Raw genomic sequence first — 20,795 nt, forward strand, 5'->3', positions numbered from 1 at the left:
TCTATCAATAAATCTATCCATCCATCTCTCCATCTATCAATAAATCCATCAGTAAATCCATCAGTAAATCTATCAATAAATCCATCAATAAATCTATCCATACACTTTTTTGCTTCAAGTTAAAAGCTAATGTTTCTCATATCGCTGTCTGATTTGATTTATGTCTTATCCTACAACTGCACGACTTAAACTGAAAACTGTAAAAACCCCAGTCTGTTTCTCTGACCCACAATGCCCGGCTCTAACAGAAGGTTTGGCTGATGACGTTTGCTAAATGAAAGGCATCTTTACCACGTCTGAGGTGTAAGACTGAGGTTTACACACGTATAATAATGAAAACAGCAAACGACTCTTGCTTTACAGCAGTAAAACCTCTATTATAACCGAACACCAGACTATTAACCGGTCACCCAGCACTTCATCTATATATTTAGCTCTCGCCATAGCATTAAGGGTTTAGTTTAATCAGGAGTGTCTACTGCCACACATATATAACTATCATTATCGCTCAAACTCAAGGTTAGTGATGTGAACAAAGACTACAGACGGGAATCAACCAATCAGACTTACAGTGTTCTGGATCATTAATATCAGCAGGCCTGTCACAATTATTGACCATATAATCGTTGTTATTTGATATAACCGTAATTATTTTATATAACTGCAATAATTGTGCAGTTTAAATTTCAATTATGTTTTGCCAAAGAATACACTGTGAAAAACACTATTGTAATGTACACAAAAATAGTCAAAGGTATATATTATATTATATTATGTTATGTTATGTTATATTATATTATGTTATATTATGTCATGTCATATTTTATATTATATTGTATTATATTATATTATGTTATGTTATGTTATATTATATTATGTCATATTATTTTATATTATATTGTATTATATTATATTATGTTATATTATAATATATTATATTATGTTATGTTGTTATATTATGTTATATTATGTCATGTCATATTATTTTATATTATATTGTATTATATTATATTATATTATATTATATTATATAATGTTATGTTATGTTATATTATGTTATATTATAATATATTATATTATGTCATATTATTTTATATTATATTATATTATGTTATGTTATGTTATATTATATTATATTATATTATATTATATCATATTATGTTATGTTATGTTATGTTATATTATTTTATTTTATTTTATGTTATATCAGTTTTCACAGCATTAAAGTAAATCATATTATTGGCCTATTTAATTATAATTTTATTATTATATTATATACAATTATATATACGTATTAGGCTTACACTGTAAGTGACATGAACAAAACAGAATTATATCTTTGTACAACAATTAACATTCAGCACAAAATTCATGATGGTGACAGGCCTAAAATATCAGATCTAAAAATGGAATTAAGAGAACATTTATTCTCTCTAAATGAACAAATAATTAGTTTAAGATGAATGAACTGCACAGTGAACCCCAAACAGCTGATGACGGATCAATCCCAGAAAACCTTTAAACACACGCTTCCCCTGCGCTTACGTCAAGAAAATGACAGCATTAAAGTCCTCCTCATGAACCCGTATCATTACAGTGGAAACGACGAGTGTCAGCGGCCGACACACACTTACCGTAATGAGTCAGGACGTCCTGAGGCTTAACGACTGTGTTGCAGACATGGCAAACGACGGGTGTGAAATCCTCATGGGTTGAGACGTGATCATACACGAGCATATCTAGAGAGAGAGAGAACTTTTAAAACCACTGACTATCAAATCTACTGTAGTTCATTAAAAGTTTGACTGGAAAAATATGATTTTATTTTCCCTTTATAGTGTATTTGAAATGGTCATGTGGTGCAACAAACAAACATGATCATCTTTTTCTCTCAAAGCGAACATGAAAAGTGCTGCTCACCGCAGCTTAGTGCCGATCACTCTCGTAAATTAACGGAATAATCATTTTACAGCCGTAAGCGATATTAAATTATTTTGGGAGCATGTGAATTTTTTTCCACATCTGACCCACTAAATTATTAACCAAGGTTGCCAATGAGGATCAGAGCTGGCATGATAGCATGTACAACTCACCTAAAATAAGTTTGAGATGGAAATCATAAGTTAAAGGAGTCCATTTATGCTTTTTATTAATTTTTTTAATACATTTTCATCTTTCTTTAGTGTGTAATGTTGCTGTTGAGCATGAAAAAGAGAGTTATTCTCTATATCAGTGTCTTGAGTTTCTTCCGGGAACGAACACGTCACAATATTCCTCATTTAAATAATTCATACGCAGAATAAAGGGTTGAGTTGTTAGTAGTGCGCATTGAAATGTACTTTAAACCACAGTTTCATGTCCGCTCAGCTTGTGTTTTAAAGCAGGACGGACTAGTGGCCAGTTGGGTATCATGTTCAGCGCTGTATTTAGTCAAGCTCATGATCAGTGGAGAACTGTGACGGAAGTGTTCGCTGAACTTTCTTCCACCATCCATGCTGACTCATTACACGCTTTACTCTAGTACACACCTTTTCTAAAACTGAAAAACATCTAACCTGCATTAACGGCAGCTGTGTGTCGTGGTCAGACACTTAAATGACAGATTACGTTCAGATTAGTGTATTGGTACAAAAAAGTGTGTGGTGAGTACAGCAAGCATGCTATGTATTTTAAATGATTTATCAGTGCACATCATCATTTTTATTTTTTTAGTTCATGTTCTCCGTAATCTTGAATCAGAATAACTTCACTGAGATGCAGTGACATCATCTCAACCAGAGGGCGGGGCTCAACCTGTCACTCACATGAGATCAGCCAATAGCAAACCACAACCATCCAATCAATTCCCCACAGACAAATCAAGCCCCGCCCACATCTGTTCTTGTTTGAGAAGCGGTTTCTCACGGAAATACGGCACAATAGGGAAGAAAAGACTAGCGCAACTTCAGTTTCATGTCGACTTTAAATGGTAGATTATGGTTAAGTTACTAGTGTGTTCTTACTGAATAGTTATCTAAATATCTGAATGTAGATCTGTTCAGCTACTATGTTTGTTTATGGCTTTTTTTTTAAAGTGTTACTCAAAACTATATAAAAATATCCAGTGCTTCTGTACCAAGTTGGTGCTAAAATAAAAAATAATAGTAGTAAAACATTTTTTTATTATTATTTTTATTTTATTTTAGCACAGAAGTGTTGGCTATTTTACATTCAAATAAAATAAAAAGTATTATATTGATCTATATGTAGTTACTTATTAAAATAAAATTGAAATAAAATATTAAATATGAATAAAGTGCTCTTTAAAGTAAGCAGTTACAAAAAAGCTTTCTTAAAGCTTGCTTTAATATTTCACTGATAGCATGAAATAATAATACATTTGTGTATTGTGTTAGCAAGCTGTATCAACTTATGAAATGTTGGTACTGAGACATTACTGAAAAGTTATTGTAGGTGCAAACAGTGAGAATAACATGATGACACAAGAAGAAACCAACATGACAGACACACACACACTCACTCACCTGCTTTACAGAGTTTGATCACCTCTGCGCCCTTCAAGAGCTTCTTCCCAGCAGTATCAGAGTAAAGATCTGAAAATATAAATCAATAAATCAATAAAATCAATATCGCTGCATGCATGCATTAGACTGACACTGTAACCAAACAGTTACCAAACATACACAGTTACAAATACTGGTAGCTAGATGGCTGTCTTGATCCAGTAATGCAACACACGCACGCACACACACACACACACATAAACGCACGCACGCACACGCAGAGAGACACAGTGCCTAAACTTATACACACTCCGTCTCATGAGCCACTAACACCCATGCATTCGCGTGTAAAGTACAGAAGTGCCTGACACCTGTCAATCACTCATGACATACGCGCATATGAATGCATGCGTGTTTACAGCGTGTTGTTTATGCAGCGGCGCAGATGCACGAGAGGACACGCGCGAGCGCGCACGCACGATCTCCCGTTCTCGACCCCGACATCGTCAAGCGTCGTACTGCAGTCGAACAAGTGTGTGAGGGCAGTAATGTGACTTACAGTGTGTGTTGTGGCTCCTGTGTGCAGTGTGAGCGCGCGGCGGTACAGCGTCGCCATTGCTCTTCCTTCTTCCTTCACAGACTGAGAGAGACGAGCGAGCGAGAGAAACATGTGACGTCACCCTCGTCAGGGTTCGGCCGGTGTTCGGGTGCGTTCGGCTCGGAAAGGTGAAAGGTTGAACGTGTACAGTCCATCAAAACATGTATCCCTCCTGGGACCCAGGAATAGACTTTTGGCCACTGTAGTGGACATCACATTTGAGTGAATTTCTCTGACGCCACACATGTCACGTGTCACCATCTGGGTGTCCTGTGAAGAGCACATGCAGGGCTTTGCAGAGACACCAAATGTTTGGAGGTTTCACCATGAAAACAACTTCTCCTTGCTCTTTAAAAATGACTGACATTCATTTAGTGATCAAATGTAGCACTCTTATGGAAATATTATAATATATTGCAATTATAATTTAAATCTGACTACTTTTTCATAAACCAGCATCTCATGAAAACGTTATGGGGTTTAAAATCAAAAAGTGATTTTGTTTTGATTTCATACATGTCCACTGTAGAAGACATCAGGACTTAAATCACGTTTATCAGGCATTGTGGGAGACACAAGTGAATATGGAAATAAATGATACATCAATATTCCTATGAAATATTATATATTATGATAAAAATGTTGCGAATTATTATACTTCTTTGCTCCAAGAACACATTAATATGCAAATTAGATACAGTGTATAGATACATTGCATTGAATGGTAATATTAATGTATGGCCATTTTACCCACATATTGCATAGAGTAAAATGGCGTATCAATTCATTTCGTTATATCTTTTATAACATAGTTGAGAATCATCTTTATACAAATTTTGGTTAAAAAAAATCCCATTGTTTTTGCCTATACATATCATTTTTAAACAACTGAGTCCTGGCATCCACTACAGAGGACATAGCATAACAGATTAATAAAATATATATATATATATTTTTTTTAACCATTTGTTTCTTTTGCTCTAAACAATGTGATGACATGAAAAAAATAATTTCAAAATATATATTTTTTTCTGGGTCTCAGGAGGATATTTTAAGTACTGTCCTAAATCAGCCCATCCTGTACTAAATGCACAACCACAGAACAAAACAAACACTCATCTCACTGAGATATGAATAGCCTATGTGAGATAAATAAGCCAAACGCGGACAGTCAGGGGTCAGAACACCTGTAGGACATTACAATCTCTTTTGACACTCGAAAACAATTCACGACTGTGAGCGACCTTATTGAGGCATTCGCTCCGGAGAATGTTTTGCTTGTTCTTTTGACAAATGTTGATCAGAGAAGTCACAGGATGAGCAAGCAAACAAAAGCGCTATTATACCAGAAGGAAACCCAGATTTATTTGGGTAAGAAATCAACCCTTTCTCCCCAGAAGCACAAAAAAAAAAAACATGAGATATCAGCCTTGCATAGATTCAAACACTACCAAGTGCACTTCACAGTCAATTTTATTCATCAAAACAAATAAAGAAACAAAAAGCATGAACAAGAATGGAAGTAAAACCAAGAAAAGGCTTTAGGAAGGAACTCCAGCACCATTAGAAATGCTTAATACCGCATTAAATGCATAGATAACAATATAAAAGGCAAAATAAACATGAATAAGGATGAAACTACCATTTTCAAATGCAAAAATACACAGGAATGACGCTGTGTAAAGGCCTGTTCACCTTAACACTTGAACATGAATGCAAAGGTCGAAGAAACAGCGAAACATCGTAAAAGTAAAATGTCATAGTGCATTCAAGACACCATTAAAAGTTCAAAAAAGCACTATATATAAAGGTATTACAAAGGAATAAAACGACACGTTCTTCAAGTACACAAGAAAGCAAAAGGTGAAAGATATAAAACGTAAAAGGAGGAGAGAGAAAAATCACATGAATACATTATGCAATTTAACATGATACATTCTTACAAATTGCAAGCATTTAAACTGTTTTGTTTTGGTAACACGTTTTTTTAATGTGTCCTTGTTACACACAATGCATGTATTTACTATAGTAATAACTATAAATCATGCATAATTACATGCAACTAACCCTAAACCAAACCCTATAGTAAGTACATGTAGTTAATATTACTCAGTGCTTAAATGTATAGTTACACTGTAACAATGACTGTTACAGTGTAATTCTATATTTAAGTACTGAGTAATAATAATTAACTACATGTACTTACTAAAGGGTTAGGTTGAGGGTTAGTTGCATGTAATTATGCATGATTTACTGTTATTTACTACGATAAGTGCATGTAACATATGTAACAAGGACACTGTAAAATAAAGTGTTACCAAATAAAGTGTAACCGTATTCTTCATAAAGGCTAAAGTGTGATTCGTCGTGTTGTGTCGGGGGTTCAGATGTGTGCTGTGGCCGGACCCCGTCCCGCAGCTTGTTGAGCGTTGACCTTCTGCGAGTGCCAGCGCGTCTCCTTATACACAAACCAGGCGTTCCCAACCCATATGAGAAGATTCAAGTATCCAAACACCTGAGAATGAAGTGTGCAGTCAGGCGTTTACAACATGCATACTTTAAAAAGCATGCTGATCGCGCACAATTGATTGCAGTGAATAAAGTCTCATGCTACATTACTATTCTGGCATATGCAACATTAAGGACGTTAAATGCATTGAAAATGCTGTTTAATATGCATATTTAATATGATTATTATTAATAATTTAATTTAACAATAATAACAATATTAACAATAATTGGTTTATTATTCATATTTAATATGATTATTCCAAAGATATGTAATGTTGTTATTAACATTGTTTTTTTTATTTTTATAAATTCACGTAATCTTGAATCAGAATAACTTCCCCTCCCTCTTGCAGTGACATCATCTCTTCTCTGATGACGAGGGCGGGGCTCAACCTGTCACTCACATGAGATCAGCCAATAGCAAACCACAACCATCCAATCAATTCCTCACAGACAAAACCAAGCCCCGCCCACATCTGTTCTTGTTCCAGAACCGGTTTCACCCGGATATACTGAGGTGAGAATGTGTTGGTTTGTGTTTTTAAATGTATTACCTCAATATTACAGGTTTTTTAAACTATGGTGGCATTTAAATTTTGTGCCTGCTAACGTCTTTGTCTCGTTATATCGTGTTAGTTTGGCACTTGTAATGTTTGGGTCTACACAACAGCATGTGACATTCGTTGGTAAATCATAATTAGGGAAAGTCATAACTGACGCGATATATAAGGTCACGGCTTTGACTGTTCCAATATGGCCGACGGCTTACATATAAACAGCCGCTAATGAGGCATCTATCTGTCTGTCTATATGGCTCCACATACACAATATGTGGAAGAAAAGACTTGTGTTTCATGTCAACCATAATTCTAGCCGATGTTTTGTGAAAGTGGGTGTGGCTTTAAAACGTAAGTTCATTGTGTTTTGTGTCTTACCACAGATATATTGAGCAAGCGCATGCTGGCAAACTCCGTGACTTCACATCGGACACCGGATTCCCTGCAGATCGCCAGAGTCGAGTCAATGCCGGCCGTCCCGGTGGCGTCCTTCACCGTCTGCAGGCCTCGAGCCCACGCCGACGAGCACACCAGCCACAGGAACGCAAACGCCGAGGTTAACACAAAATCCTAGCAGACAAACACAAGGAAAATAAAAAAAATGCATAAATCAGGGATATAAAAAAACATGATAACACTTTCCAATAAGGTTCAGTAGTTAACATAAACAATACTACTTCAGCATTTATTAATCTCACTTAATATTTATTTCAACATTTACTAATACGTTATTAAAATCAAAGGTTGTGTTTGCTAACACTGTGAACTAACATGAACAATGACTGTATTTTTTATTAACTAACATTCACAAAGATTAATAAATCTTGTAACAAATGTATTGCTCATTGTTAGTTCATGTTAGTTAATACATTAACTAATGAACAATATTAAAAAGTGTTGCCAAAAATGCATGTTGTGCACTGTGATTTAGTTAATAAATTAATTAACTAACTAACTAATTAACTAATGATCTTTGCAACGGAAGTGAATCAATGAAAACTATCTTTAGCTGGACAATATCTTTATTCTAGAGCTGCTGTAAAGATGAAACAATCTCTGTTAGGCTACTGTAATGTCCTATTATTACTGTAAAGCTGCTTTGAAACGGTCCATGTTGTTAAAAGCGCTGTATAAATGAAGGTGACTTGACTGTACACTTCAAGCTCTAGTACTCACAAACATAGGGCCGAAGTCTGAGTCTCGGTACACATGCATGTATCCCAGATACACCAGCAGAGCCGCCATCGAGTAGAGGAACGCCAGGACGGCCACGGCCACGAAGAACTCCACCGAGGACGAGGCGTCTCCCACCAGATGAGTCTCGGCGACGCTGCGGTTGCAGAGAGTGGTGTTGTTCTCCACCAGACGCTCCTGGCTCATCCTTCAGTGAACAACACCGAGAACATGTGAGGAGAGATTACTATAGCTTTAAACTAGCTCTTATTTTAACTGTGGTTTTGTCATTTTTATTTAGTGTTTGGGTTTTTGTTACTATTTAGGTTTATTTTATTTCAGTTTTTGTTTAATTCTAATTTCCCATTTTTATTCATTTAATATTTGTATTTTTGTAATTTTTGTATTATTTTAGCTTGATTCCAATTCACAATAAAAAATAAATAAATAATTGTTTTAGTTAATAATAGTAATACCCGGGAAAGAGTTTATATAAGTCAGGCCAAACCTGAATGAGTGTTTCATTGGTGGAACTTAATTTGCTGAAATTATAGCAATTCAGTAATGTCATTTTTATGTCTTTTTTTTTTTTTTTGTTAGTTGCCAAGATAACATTCCCATTTTCCATTTATTTATTTTACATAAAATAAAAAATATAAAATAAATACATTAAAAAAAATAGTTTTAGTTAATAATAATAACCATGGAAAGAGTTTATATTAGTTGGGTTAAATTTTTGGTATGTGTTTCTGTCATTTATATTATTATTAATAATAATATATATATATATATATATTTTTTTTTTTTTTTTTTTTTTTTTTTATATATTACTATTTAGGTTTATTTTTATTTCAGTTTTAGTTTAGTTATAGTTAGTTGCCAAGGCAACATTTATAATTTTCCATATAATATTTGTATTTTATTTTAGCTTATTTCGATTATCAAAAATATTGTAATAGTAATAAAATAATAACCCTGAAATGAGTTTATATTATTCGCGCCAATGTTGAAACTTCAATTTTAGTTAAATTTGTAATAATTGTGTCATTTTGGTTATGCTCTCTCTCTCTCTCTCTCTCTCTCTCTCTCTCTATATATATATATATATATATATATATGAATCAAATTGATTAATCGCATCTAACATATAAGTTTGTGTATGCACACACTCAAATGCACATACATTTACAAACTTTTGTGTTAGATGCGATTAATTAATTTGACAGGTTTATTGCCATTTCAGTTTTAGTTTCCGTTAGTTGCCAAGACAACACTTATTTAATCTTTATTTAAATGCTCAAAAAGGTTCCAAGAGTTTTAGTCACTATAGCAACAACCGCGGGAAGCGTCTCCATGATCGGGCCACACCTGAACGGGTATGTGAAGGTGGCAGTGAGTGTCTGGTTGTCTCCTCCGTCACAGAAGATGGAGAGCTGGTTTCTGCCAGTGTATCCTCCACACGTCCCGAACGCGAGAACAGCAGTGAGCTGCAGTAAAACACAACATTGCATGAGTCGAAACAGCTTCACTTTCCTAAATGCACAAACCTATAAGCATGAAATAAACCCTCTTCTCCGCCCATGAATCATCTGACATCCTAATCTGATCTTGTGCTCAGTTTTAACCTCTGATTCCCTGCCGGTTTGCGTTTAACCCCTGCTAAGCTAAATGAAGACCTGCTGTTGTTCGTGGCCTGGCCAAAGTCGAGCTCATTTTCCAACACCAGATGTTTGTCTCTTCGCTGCATGAAACATCCTGTTTGCCAGCTCGATCTCAAGATGCAATCCCAACAAAAGCTGAGAAACTCAGTCGCTCTTTCAGATCTGTGCTCTGCAGACAGCAACAGCTGAGTCAGTCACTCCGTTTCCACGGCCAATATCAAATTCCTCTGAGGAAATAAAGGAGGGAGGAACTTCATGTAAGAAGGTGGCTAAGGAAAACTCAAGACGTGCTGAGTTGCTGGTGTAGGGAATGTGCGTTTTATGGGGAAGAAAAGCATGCAGTGGAGTCCCAAGAAAAGTGGAAATGCTTCTATTTTGAATTAGCTATAATATGCACACTGCTGGGTTGTTCTAACCCAACTTTGGGTCAAATATGGACAAACTCAGCCGTTGGGTTAAAAACGATATTTAAAAAATTAACCCAACGGCTGAGTTTGTCTGTATTTGACCCAACGTTGGGTTGAAACAACCCAGCATTTTTTTTAGTGTTCTTTTATCATTTCTTATTATGCACTTGAGCATGCTATAGACAACTATCCCACTTCATTTCCAACATGGGAAAATCTCATAGTAAAACAAGCAGTTGTGAAAAGCATGATACACTGGGAGAGTTATGTATCTATGCATCATCTTTTGACTCTTTTAATTCCCTTTTTAACTGTTTTAATTTCCCTTGCTTTTATTTATTTTTTGTTATTATTTTAATTCCTTTATATGTAAAGCACTTTGAATTACCATAGTGTATGAAATGTGCTATATAAATAAACATGCCTTGCCTTGTCTTTTCAGGTTTCAAAATCCCCAGATTTAAAATGTTATAGATAGGCTATATAATGCATCCCACATGGGTATCGCTCACTGTTAAATAATTCGTGCGCATAACATGTTTAAGTACTAAATCTACAAGTAGCTGTGCTAAATATTAAAGCTGGTTAATTTGCATGGAAGAATGCATTCGTGTAAACGCGCTTTTCTGCGAGGCCTTTGCCCTCCGTGTGAAAGTTAAAGCATGAAAACGATGTCTTACTCACCCACTCCACGACTTTAACAAACCCCAGAGGCTCTCGAACAGGGCTCAAGTTTAATCTGAATCCAGTCTGCATCTTTATCCCAGCGACACAGATATCCTCCAGGAAGAAAAGGAAGGGGCTTGAATCTTTTCTGGCTCAAGTTTTCATACGAAAAAAGTAAGTTTGACAGAGTGACGTGGTTCTGTGGTAAATGATGCTGCTCCTCCTCCGCGAGGAAACGAGAGTAAATCCAGATGAATTATTAAGAGAAACAGATTTATTTTTGTAGAGCGTTTTTTTTTTCTTTAGCAGACAATAGAAGCCTAATATATTTGATTAATATGTATCTGACGTGTGTATCCAATATATAAATATATAGTTTCTTCTCTCGGTTTTTTGATGCGTGTGTAAAACAGCCCAGCAAACAATATTTCAGTCATATGATTCTGTGAGACGCTAGAGATGGATTCTCGACATTCCTGTGCTCCGTTATAAACTCTCAAGCCTCTTAAAGGAACAGTTCACCCATAAGTTAAACTTGTCATTTGAATGAGTTTCTTCAGGGTGCGAGTTGTGGAGGTCTGTATGTACAGTATGTGGAGCCATATAGTCAGACAGATAGATGCCTCATTAGCGGCTGTTTATATGGGCCGCTATATGTACGCCGTCCGCCATATTGGAACGGTCAAAGCCGTGAACATATATATCGCGTCAGTTATGACTTTCCGTAATTATGATTTACCAACGAATGTTACATGCTGTTGTGTAGACCCAAACATTACAAGTGCTAATCTAACACAATATAACAAGACAAAGACGTTAGCAGACACGAAATTAAAATGCCACTATAGTTTAAAAAACCTTTAATATTGAGTTAATACATATAAAAACACAAACCAACACAGTCTCTCCTGAGAAAGGTTATCATATTTTTTTCGGGGATTTAAATCTCGGCCGTTTCACAACCAGATGCTGTGCAATGTTATGGCATCTTGGAAAACTTGATTTTTACCAAGTAATGACTGCACCTGAAATGTTGACCGTTCCAAGATGGCGGACGGAGTCGACTTGGTCGAATGTGGTTTCTATGGGTACATCTATGGCTGGAGCTCTTTCAGTTCGGTATCGGGATCATAACAAAACAAGTACTGTATAAATATTGTAAAAACTTTTATATTTGCATAACATTTATAATACTTTAATATTTCTTCAAAATATTCATATTTATTATAGATTATTTACATGAAAATAACAAAAGAATGTTGTTATATAGAAAATTTGGCACTATATTTTTTTGCGCAATGATTGGCTGCTACCAAATATGACCAGTAAATACATGTTCAAAATAAAATGACCACAGCATCGAGAGAAATACAAGTCAAACCAGAATTGGTATGATATTGCTTTTTATTTAAACTTTCACACTAATGTTCCTTTAACACAGTTTTAAACTTGTGATCAAAATGAAGTGATTTAATTACTAGATTGAAGGCTAGTGCATCGAGAAACACTTTACTGTCCTTAAAGCAGCTATAAAAGGGAATGGTTGCATCTTGTTCACTATTCCATAAAAAAGGAAAAGAAATAATGACATAATGACTGTTGTTGTTTTTTTTTCAATATGCTGTCAAAACGGCATCGGACATGTTAGTCTAAAATATATGAAGAGGTTGAAACAAAACGGGAGACCCAACATATACATAAAAACATCAATGAAATTATAATTAGCAGGTATTGTCAACCAAGTGTACAATCCAACATGTACACACACACACACACACACTCACACGTGCCAGAGACTAACTGAACATCAGTCTTCTTCAGATCGTAACAGATCAGTGAATTTTCTGTTGTTACAAAATGGGCATTAGACAAAAATAAGAACAGATCTCTATTTGCACTAATAAGACGCCAGCTCTCAAAATAATACCACACGCCGATATATAAAAGAGAGGAGGCAGTTTGGCCACATTACTCTGACTATGGATATTTACTATGGTAACTCTGGCGGTATTTACGTCCGTCATAAAAAATAATGATTCTGGAGTTTGAAACATTAAGTATACAAAATAGTAAAACCAAGCTCTTCTAAAATGTTTTCCTGCTTTGTAATAAAACCTGTGTTTTCAAATAAAGCTGTAGTGGATATTTAAAAAAAAGATGTTTTTTGTCGCCTTAAATATATCAGGTTTACATTTGTATATTATGATGGAGTATTTAATATGTTGGCAAAATCTGGAAAATATAGAACGTGAAGGGTCTATTATATCTGCTTGAATTCTGTCACAAACATGTCCAGGTTAATATTTAACCCCCAAAAATATCTAAAGAGAGAAATACGAAATTATATTTTGCATAAAGAAAATGAATCCTCCTTTTAGATCCGTTTAGACTGAAAAAAAACCAAAAGGTATATTTAAGATATATAATATTTATACATCATGGAAGTATGTGGTGCCTTTAATTGATGTTGATTTAAAGAAATTAAAAAATATTGTGATATTAAAAAATACTGCATTACAGTAAAAAAACATTTTAAATGGTCAGTGTTAATAATGAGAATGATTAATGAGAATCATTATCCAGAACTACAGTAAAAATAAATTGTGGTAATTTATGCTGATTTAAATAATAAATAAAAAAAAATCTTATATTGCGATATAAAAAGATACTGCATTACAGTAACAACATTTAATATGTTAACTGTTAATAATAAGAATAGTTAATGAAAATTGAATTACTATTAAGAATTACAGTAAAAAACTGTAATAATGAGAATTTTTGGTTTTGATTTTTAAACATGAAAGCTTCATTTCCTTTATGCAAAATTAAGTTTCTCATTCAGTTCTTTAGATTTTAGGGCATAGCTAAACATGTGAGTCTTGCGAGTTTCACCATTGAAATGAAAACAGAAAAGGACAAACACAAAGCCAACAAAAGAGAATGAACGTATCCCTCTAGTTCAGCCGTCTCCTTTGCATAAAGGAATAGATTAATCCTTTGATAAAGTGAAAACCCTACACACAACATTCACATTCGACAAACACTGAACGATTACCTTTCAATCCTACAGTCAAAGCAAAGCGAATTCGTCTCGCGGTATACGCACACATATACGTCTCCATTCCTGCAAAGACGTGTGATCAATAGCACGCTTGGTCAAATACACAGTTACATGATTTAAATAGCATGACAGTTGCTCTCATCCGCCATTAGAAAGAGACATTGAAGCATAGTGGAGTCAGTAGACAGAAACATAGATCAGCTCTGTACACTGAACTGACGGTGGGGTGAGTGTGTGGGCACATGTCCTCACGTCTGTGGATTATGAGTGGAGAGAGAGAGAGAGAGAGAGAGAGAGAGAGAGAGAGGACTGATGGAGGATCTCAGAGCAGCAGATCCTTCACTTCGCTCTCCTTCAGCTTGGCATTGTCTCTGACCTCATCGAAGGTGTACGTCTTTACAATCTTCCCGTTCCTGAACACAGTGTGCAGCAAGTCCTGCGAGGGGACACAAAAGGACATTACTCTAAGCAGGGAACTTCAAATTCAAGGACATTTTAAGGACTCTCAAGGTCCAATACCCTCAAATTCAAAGACTTAAAGGTGCTCTAAGCGATGTCACGCGTTTTTTTTAAGCCGAAACATTTTTTGTCACATACAGCAAACATCTCCTCACTATCCGCTAGCTGCCTGTCCCCTGAACACACTGTAAAAAAACCGCGGCCTCTGTAGACAGCACAGGCTCCACAAACGGCAAGAAAAACAAAATGGCCCAGCCTGGACCACGAAACATAACAAACAGTGTTCCAGCCAATCACCGACAAGAATGATTTGTGGGTGGGGGTGGGGGGTTAGTGCGCGTGCACATGAAGGGGGGTGTGGAGGAGAGAGAAGAATGAAGAGGGAAGTTAGCTAGAGGAGAGATGTCCAAGACAACAACAACAACGACTAACGTTAGAATTATATTCTCTTGAATTTTGATACGACCGACACACGACGACGTTCCGATGAACAAATAGCAAAGAAGAGGGAAAAGGAACGCGCTAAGTCCCGAATTTACACCGGAAAAGCCTGTTTCAGGAAGCACAGAAGGGAGGGGGAGGAGAGAGGGTCGAGCTAGCCTCCGTTTTGTTTGACAATACTTCGAACGTCAACAAGAAGTGACGTCACCCAACATCGCTTAGAGCACCTTTAATTTAACGTTGAGGTGCCATCGTAGTAGTTTCGTGAGCGTCATGGCAACGTACAACACAAAGTACCTCACGCGGGAAACACTAAATGCGCGTAACTAGCGTAAATCAAGCAAGCTAGTGTGCACAGGCCACGAAGTGTTGGCGAAATAACACATTAGCGGACCGGAGGGAATAATATGGATTTTTTTTCCAGAAAACTTCTTGAATAAAATTAGCCTAATTCAAGCACTTTCAAGGACCTGCCTCTATGTACGTTTATTTGTAAAAGCTTTCCAGGGCCTTTAATTATTATTTTTTTTACTCACAAACTTTCAAGGATTTCAAGGACCCGTGGGAACCCTGTCTAAGCAATGTCTGAAACTTTGTATTTCGAGCACTTCTTGCGTTGTTGGCCTTTTCATGACTCGCTTGCTGTATTCCTCATTTGTAAATCTCGTTGAATAAAGGCGTCTGATAAATGACTGAATGTAAATGTAAGGCAACTGAACAGGCTGCCGCTTGACGACATGCAATTAAGCGAATGGATTCATATTTTTAATAAGTACCCTAGTGAAAAAAACTTTTATTTCATACTAAGCACACCACAAACTCATTTACATATTTACTGACATATTGTTTGCTATAAAAGTTATAATTAAACTTTATTTGGAGTATTTCTTTATTGCACATTTCTTAATATTAAGCCTAAACTGTGTTTTAACAACACTATTAGTGAGGATAGTATGATCACACTGTATAATATCAGTCTTTAAATGCAATATATTTTAAGTGTACCTAAAATACACTTGCAATGGTTCCACTTTAGCACAATCAAATATGCTTAAGTATATCTTTAGTTGGACCTTCTGGATGAGTAAAGTGCATTAAGTACAAAATTAGCAGACTTTATACCAATTTAGTGTACTAACAGTGCAATTGCAGGGTATTTAGATTAAGTACGTAATATGTAAATGTATTTGTAGTGTACTTAGCATAAAATAAATGTAATTCAAATCTATTTGAGTATATTTGTGTTTCACTAGGGCAGAGCTGCACAAACAATCGTTAAAAGATCACGATCTAGATTCAGTCAGATCTTATTCCGACATGACAACGATTCATCAAATGTCTAACATTATCAAGCTAAATGCATGATTCATTTTTAATCACGCTGAATGAACGTACCTCTCCATACTCCTCCAGATCACCCTTGCCCTCTTCCAGAGTAACGAAATCTCCACTTGGCGTCCTGTGAAGAGAAAGCCGACCCTTCTTTGACCTTTTGTTGGGGTCTGCAACCGGATCTTTGAAGACGTTTACCTGTAATTAACAACATCTTATTAATAATAAATCCTACATTTTCTGAACTATGCATACTATATACAAGGTCAGATATATTTCTGTTTCTCTGAATTTTTTTTATGTCATTAAAATAACAAATTGATTGATTAACTGTTAACATTAATGTTTAGGTAAACACTTAAGCTCATCATAAGTACAATTAAAGATGAAGCATGTAATTTCAGCGACACTCGTGTCACAAAGTGCTTCGGATGCACCGATATGAACATTTTAGCCGATAATCGATAATTCTTTATTTTCTTCGATATATTGGCCGATAAATCTAAACCCACATTTTTATATAATTTTTGAGAGCCTGATTACAAAAACAAGTGTCTCACCATTAAAAGCCACGTCCCAAGCACACAATTATAATGTTTATGTGTTGCTTAATATGATTGGAAAAAGGGAATGATTGGAAAAAGGGAAAATACCCTTTTTCCAATCATTCCCTTTTTCCAATCATATTTCAAGCAATTAAAAACCATCATGGCGAACAGTGCGAATCCGAAGTGTTATTTATTGGCCTTAAGGCGAGAAACGGCAAGCAAAAACATAGGTTTTTTTTTTTTACTGGTCAATTTGGAGATTTTTGGGATATTTGTCTTCAATAACATGTCTTCTTTCAGACTTGTGGTGAAAAAAAGTCTGAAATACACATTTAGATCTTTATTTTATTACACTTTGTCTGTTTGCGTCTGTAGATTTCTCATAAATTCAACAAAAGTTGGCGTTCTTAATCAGCGTGCTGCTCCGCTGGAAAGCTCTCTCTCTCCTGTACAACGCTGTCGGATCCAAATATGGTCATTTCCTTTTTATCAGCAACCAATCGTGAAAGTAAAAGGGGCTGAATGCGCAATCTCATTGGCTGATGATAAATCTTTAACCCTCTGGGGTCTGAGGTGTTTTTGGGGTCCTTGAGATGTTCTGACATGCCCTGACATTTGTGCTTTTTTCAGTTGCTTATAAACATAGTAATGGCAAAAAAAAATTACACACTATTTAGCACAAACAGGGCTACCATAATATGTGAGCAACAAGAATGTACATGTCTGCATTTTTGAGAGAATAATGTTTATGCGTGGTTATTGAAAAAACTAAAAACTAAAGTTTCTGAAATAAGACCACAAAACACACACTAAATATGTGCCAATAAGACTTTTGTCTAATGGATGTCATCGCCTAGTGTTTTTTCTTCAAAATTATGTGAAAATCACCCTGCCTAATCCTTCACATAACACAATACATTGATTTGAATTTTGCAAAGCACTTTCTGTTTGGAAAGGCCATATGCGGAGTGGGCGTCACAGATCATGCATATGTAGTGGTTCACACCTGAGGACCGCATACTTAATGAGCCATTCATTCAGGTGAGTCACTGAGCCACAAGAATGCAAGAGCAACAGTTGGAAGCATCTCAATTCTTTTTTATTTTTCCACATATTGTGCTTGCAATTTGGCCTATAATATCCAAGGAAAACATGTAATTGTGCCGTTAATTCTCATACTGTATTTTCAGTTTTGGAATATTTATCCTCTCCCCAAATTTGTCACTAATAAAACACAATAAAAATTATTTAAAGAAAAGGCTTATATTTACCTTTTAATAGTTTGTTTACATCTACCTTGTAAATATTTAAATAAACAACAATTCAAGTGTAATCTTTCTTTGTACAAACTAAAGTATACATTTTATCATACATATTTCAAAGTTAAGGATTTGATTGATTATTTGATTATTTTTGACAAAAAAATTGGCAAATAAAAGCTTATTTGAGGTGGCAGATATTTTACAGTAAAAATGTATAATCTATCCAAAACTAATCAACGAAATGTTGTCTTTCATATGTCTGTAACATAGGTCTTTCATTTTTATTATAAGGAATATAAATGCTAATTTGCAGTTTAATACGTTGCTTATACAAATATATATATGTGCATACACACACACACATATACATGTGTATATATTTATACACAAAAATAAATTTTATTTATATTTTTTATATACATTTTTTTTTCCACAAATTGTGCTTGTAAATTGTATAATATCCAAGGTAAACATGTCTAGTAATTGTGCAGTAAATTCTCATACTGTATTTTCAGTTTTGGAATATTTATCCTCTCCCCAAATTTGTTACTAATAAAACCCAATAAAAATTATTTAAAGAAAAAAAAATTATATTTACCTTTTAATAGTTTGTTTACATCTACCTTTTGAGGGACATTTTCCCTTATTATTATTATTCCTCACAGCGCTGCGAGACGGTGTAAACAAGTAATGATCTGAATAAACTTGTTTTCTTGAGCTGATATGGGGCTCGAGAAAACACAGCCCCTCACAGGTTTGCGCCGTGGATTCCCGCGAGTCAGACGCGGATACTGTGTTTGTTTTAGGCTCGCGCAGTCTTCACTCGGACGCGCGCTTCAATCCGTTATGGAGACTCTCTTTTCGTTCCAGTGAAATTACAAAACAAAATACACACACACACATGTCTCTGCCTGATATACAACCACTGATAAACATAATCTGATTTGACAAAAAAAAAAAAAAAACTATGAGTGCAGATTCGAACTCAGAACCTCTGACACGCTAGGCAAATGTTCTACCACTAGACCACTTGAGTTCACGTATTTACTCACGTGAAAACTCGGTGTTTACTCGGCGTGATCAATTCACTCTTGAACATGCTGCCGTTCGTCTGAGTTACAATCTTCCTCATCATTCATGATGATCTCCAGTTCAAGCACCTTATGTTGTGATTGCTAGCCTATTTACTTTTTATGTATTAAATCCAGGAAATTTGTTAATGAAAATAATATTAAAATTAAGATACAATTAAAACAAAACGAAATTCGTTTTAAAGAATGGATTTGTGCTTTCTGTTTTGAAGTCTCTGTGAAAGTTTGAAAGTCTTTTAGTGCTGCTTCAGAGCGCTCGCGTCCATAATGGAGAACTGTCACGTAATATTGTTTTTTCCTCATAAATGCGAACATGTGTCAACTAATGCAAGTAAATTTAAAAAGACTTACCCGAAATATTATCCACGGCTGGATCAAGTCGCTCAACGTTCGTCGCTCAAAATACAAACGTTCGTCGTCAGAGTCCTGCTCTTCTTCTGAGCAAAATTTGAATTCGTGTCATCTTCCAACAGCACAGGAAAGTGAATAAATGAAACTTGCTGGTTTTAAGGCATTTCAGGGGGCGTTTACCTTATTTTGCATAGATCACCTCAGCTCATTATCTTATGAATAGCGCGCTCTGCGAGTGGGTGTGAACTCATTACCGATAATTAGGTGAGACGGGAGAAACTGTACTTCTCTTTAGTTTCTTACAGATTACATTGCAGGAGAATATTTGTTTTGAATGTGAATTGTTTTATTTAAAAGTAGAAATTTAAAGCTTTCTTTAGACGCATGTTTCATGGTTGTGTGATAAGTATTAGCTGAGTTTCAGTTCATTTTCCAGACTTGTTTCAAAAAGATTTTTGCGGAGACAGAGTGAGCTGAAAGCGCACCCTGTTTATTTTATTTATTTAAAAATAAAAACAAGGTTTTGATGTTAATGTGAGTGTACACAAAAAAAGAAGACCCTCTATAGTTTATAATCATGTATTTATTTTATTAATATGACCGTAAATGACGGACTTTTTTAAGTTTATGTTGCTTCTATGTGAAAAAAATCCAGCAAAACGCGGGGGCGCGTTTGCCGACCTCAGAGGGTTAAAGCCCGTTTTCTCAAAATGACTTTTCTCTCGTACTCCAAGTCCGAAATCTCCACTTCAGTAGCACCTCTATACACCAAACTTTCCAGTCTTGTACCTAGTTATATTATGAAGACATTTACCGAGGGATTTGTAAATATATTATTCCTAGCCTGATTTATATAACATTTTATTCCAAAAAACATGGCGAAAATAATTTTTTAAGGCTACTGACAGTATATTCTGATTTACAGGATAACAAAAGTGGATATCCATAAATCCCTCTGTAATTTTTTTCCCATCTAATATGTGAACACAATGAAAAAATAAATTTTAACCTGGCTTTATCCAATACTCAGATTTCGTTTTTTTTTTTTTTTTACAATTTATGCAAATTAGCGCATATTTAATTAGATATTGCCTAATTTGCATATTTAAACATTAAATTACAGAAAACTTGTAATACATTTTTTTTCTCATCTTAATGTAGGTAAACAACTGGG

At 35.2% G+C, this 20,795-nt stretch overlaps 3 protein-coding genes across 5 annotated transcripts in view; all 3 read right to left on the reverse strand.

Annotated features, from left to right (window-relative positions):
* atxn7l1 (ataxin 7-like 1) overlaps positions 1-1,739 on the reverse strand; it is a 31,384-nt gene extending 29,645 nt beyond the window's left edge. For both annotated transcript variants that reach the window (XM_084407254.1, XM_084407255.1), the window contains exon 1: positions 1,635-1,739. The gene's annotated coding sequence lies outside the window, so the exon portion shown is untranslated. The remainder of the gene's footprint in view (positions 1-1,634) is intronic.
* Positions 1,740-5,446: 3,707 nt separating this feature from the next.
* On the reverse strand, positions 5,447-11,581 carry sypl1 (synaptophysin-like 1). 2 transcript variants are annotated; one of them, XR_014627106.1, is made up of 6 exons: positions 11,095-11,515; positions 9,711-9,829; positions 8,346-8,550; positions 7,548-7,739; positions 6,394-6,616; positions 5,558-6,163 (listed from the first exon to the last, which is right to left on the reverse strand). XR_014627106.1 is itself a non-coding variant. In XM_084407270.1 (5 exons), exons 1-5 carry the CDS (start codon positions 11,164-11,166, stop codon positions 6,485-6,487), a joined length of 720 nt encoding a protein of 239 aa, XP_084263396.1. In that variant the 5' UTR covers positions 11,167-11,581; the 3' UTR covers positions 5,447-6,484. The 2 variants fall into 2 exon arrangements, 1 of the variants encoding a protein (XP_084263396.1); XM_084407270.1 differs by having other exon boundaries at positions 5,447-6,616; positions 11,095-11,581.
* Positions 11,582-12,462: 881 nt separating this feature from the next.
* nampt1 (nicotinamide phosphoribosyltransferase 1) overlaps positions 12,463-20,795 on the reverse strand; it is a 32,865-nt gene continuing 24,532 nt past the window's right edge. The window contains exons 10-11 of the mRNA XM_084407256.1: positions 16,433-16,567; positions 12,463-14,573 (exon numbers count right to left, since the gene is read on the reverse strand). Coding sequence (XP_084263382.1) covers positions 14,460-14,573; positions 16,433-16,567 — 249 coding nt within the window. The 3' untranslated portion in view covers positions 12,463-14,459. The remainder of the gene's footprint in view (positions 14,574-16,432; positions 16,568-20,795) is intronic.

The sequence above is a fragment of the Rutilus rutilus genome, assembly GCF_951802725.1.
Source record: "Rutilus rutilus genome assembly, chromosome: 4".
NCBI lineage: Eukaryota > Metazoa > Chordata > Actinopteri > Cypriniformes > Leuciscidae > Rutilus > Rutilus rutilus.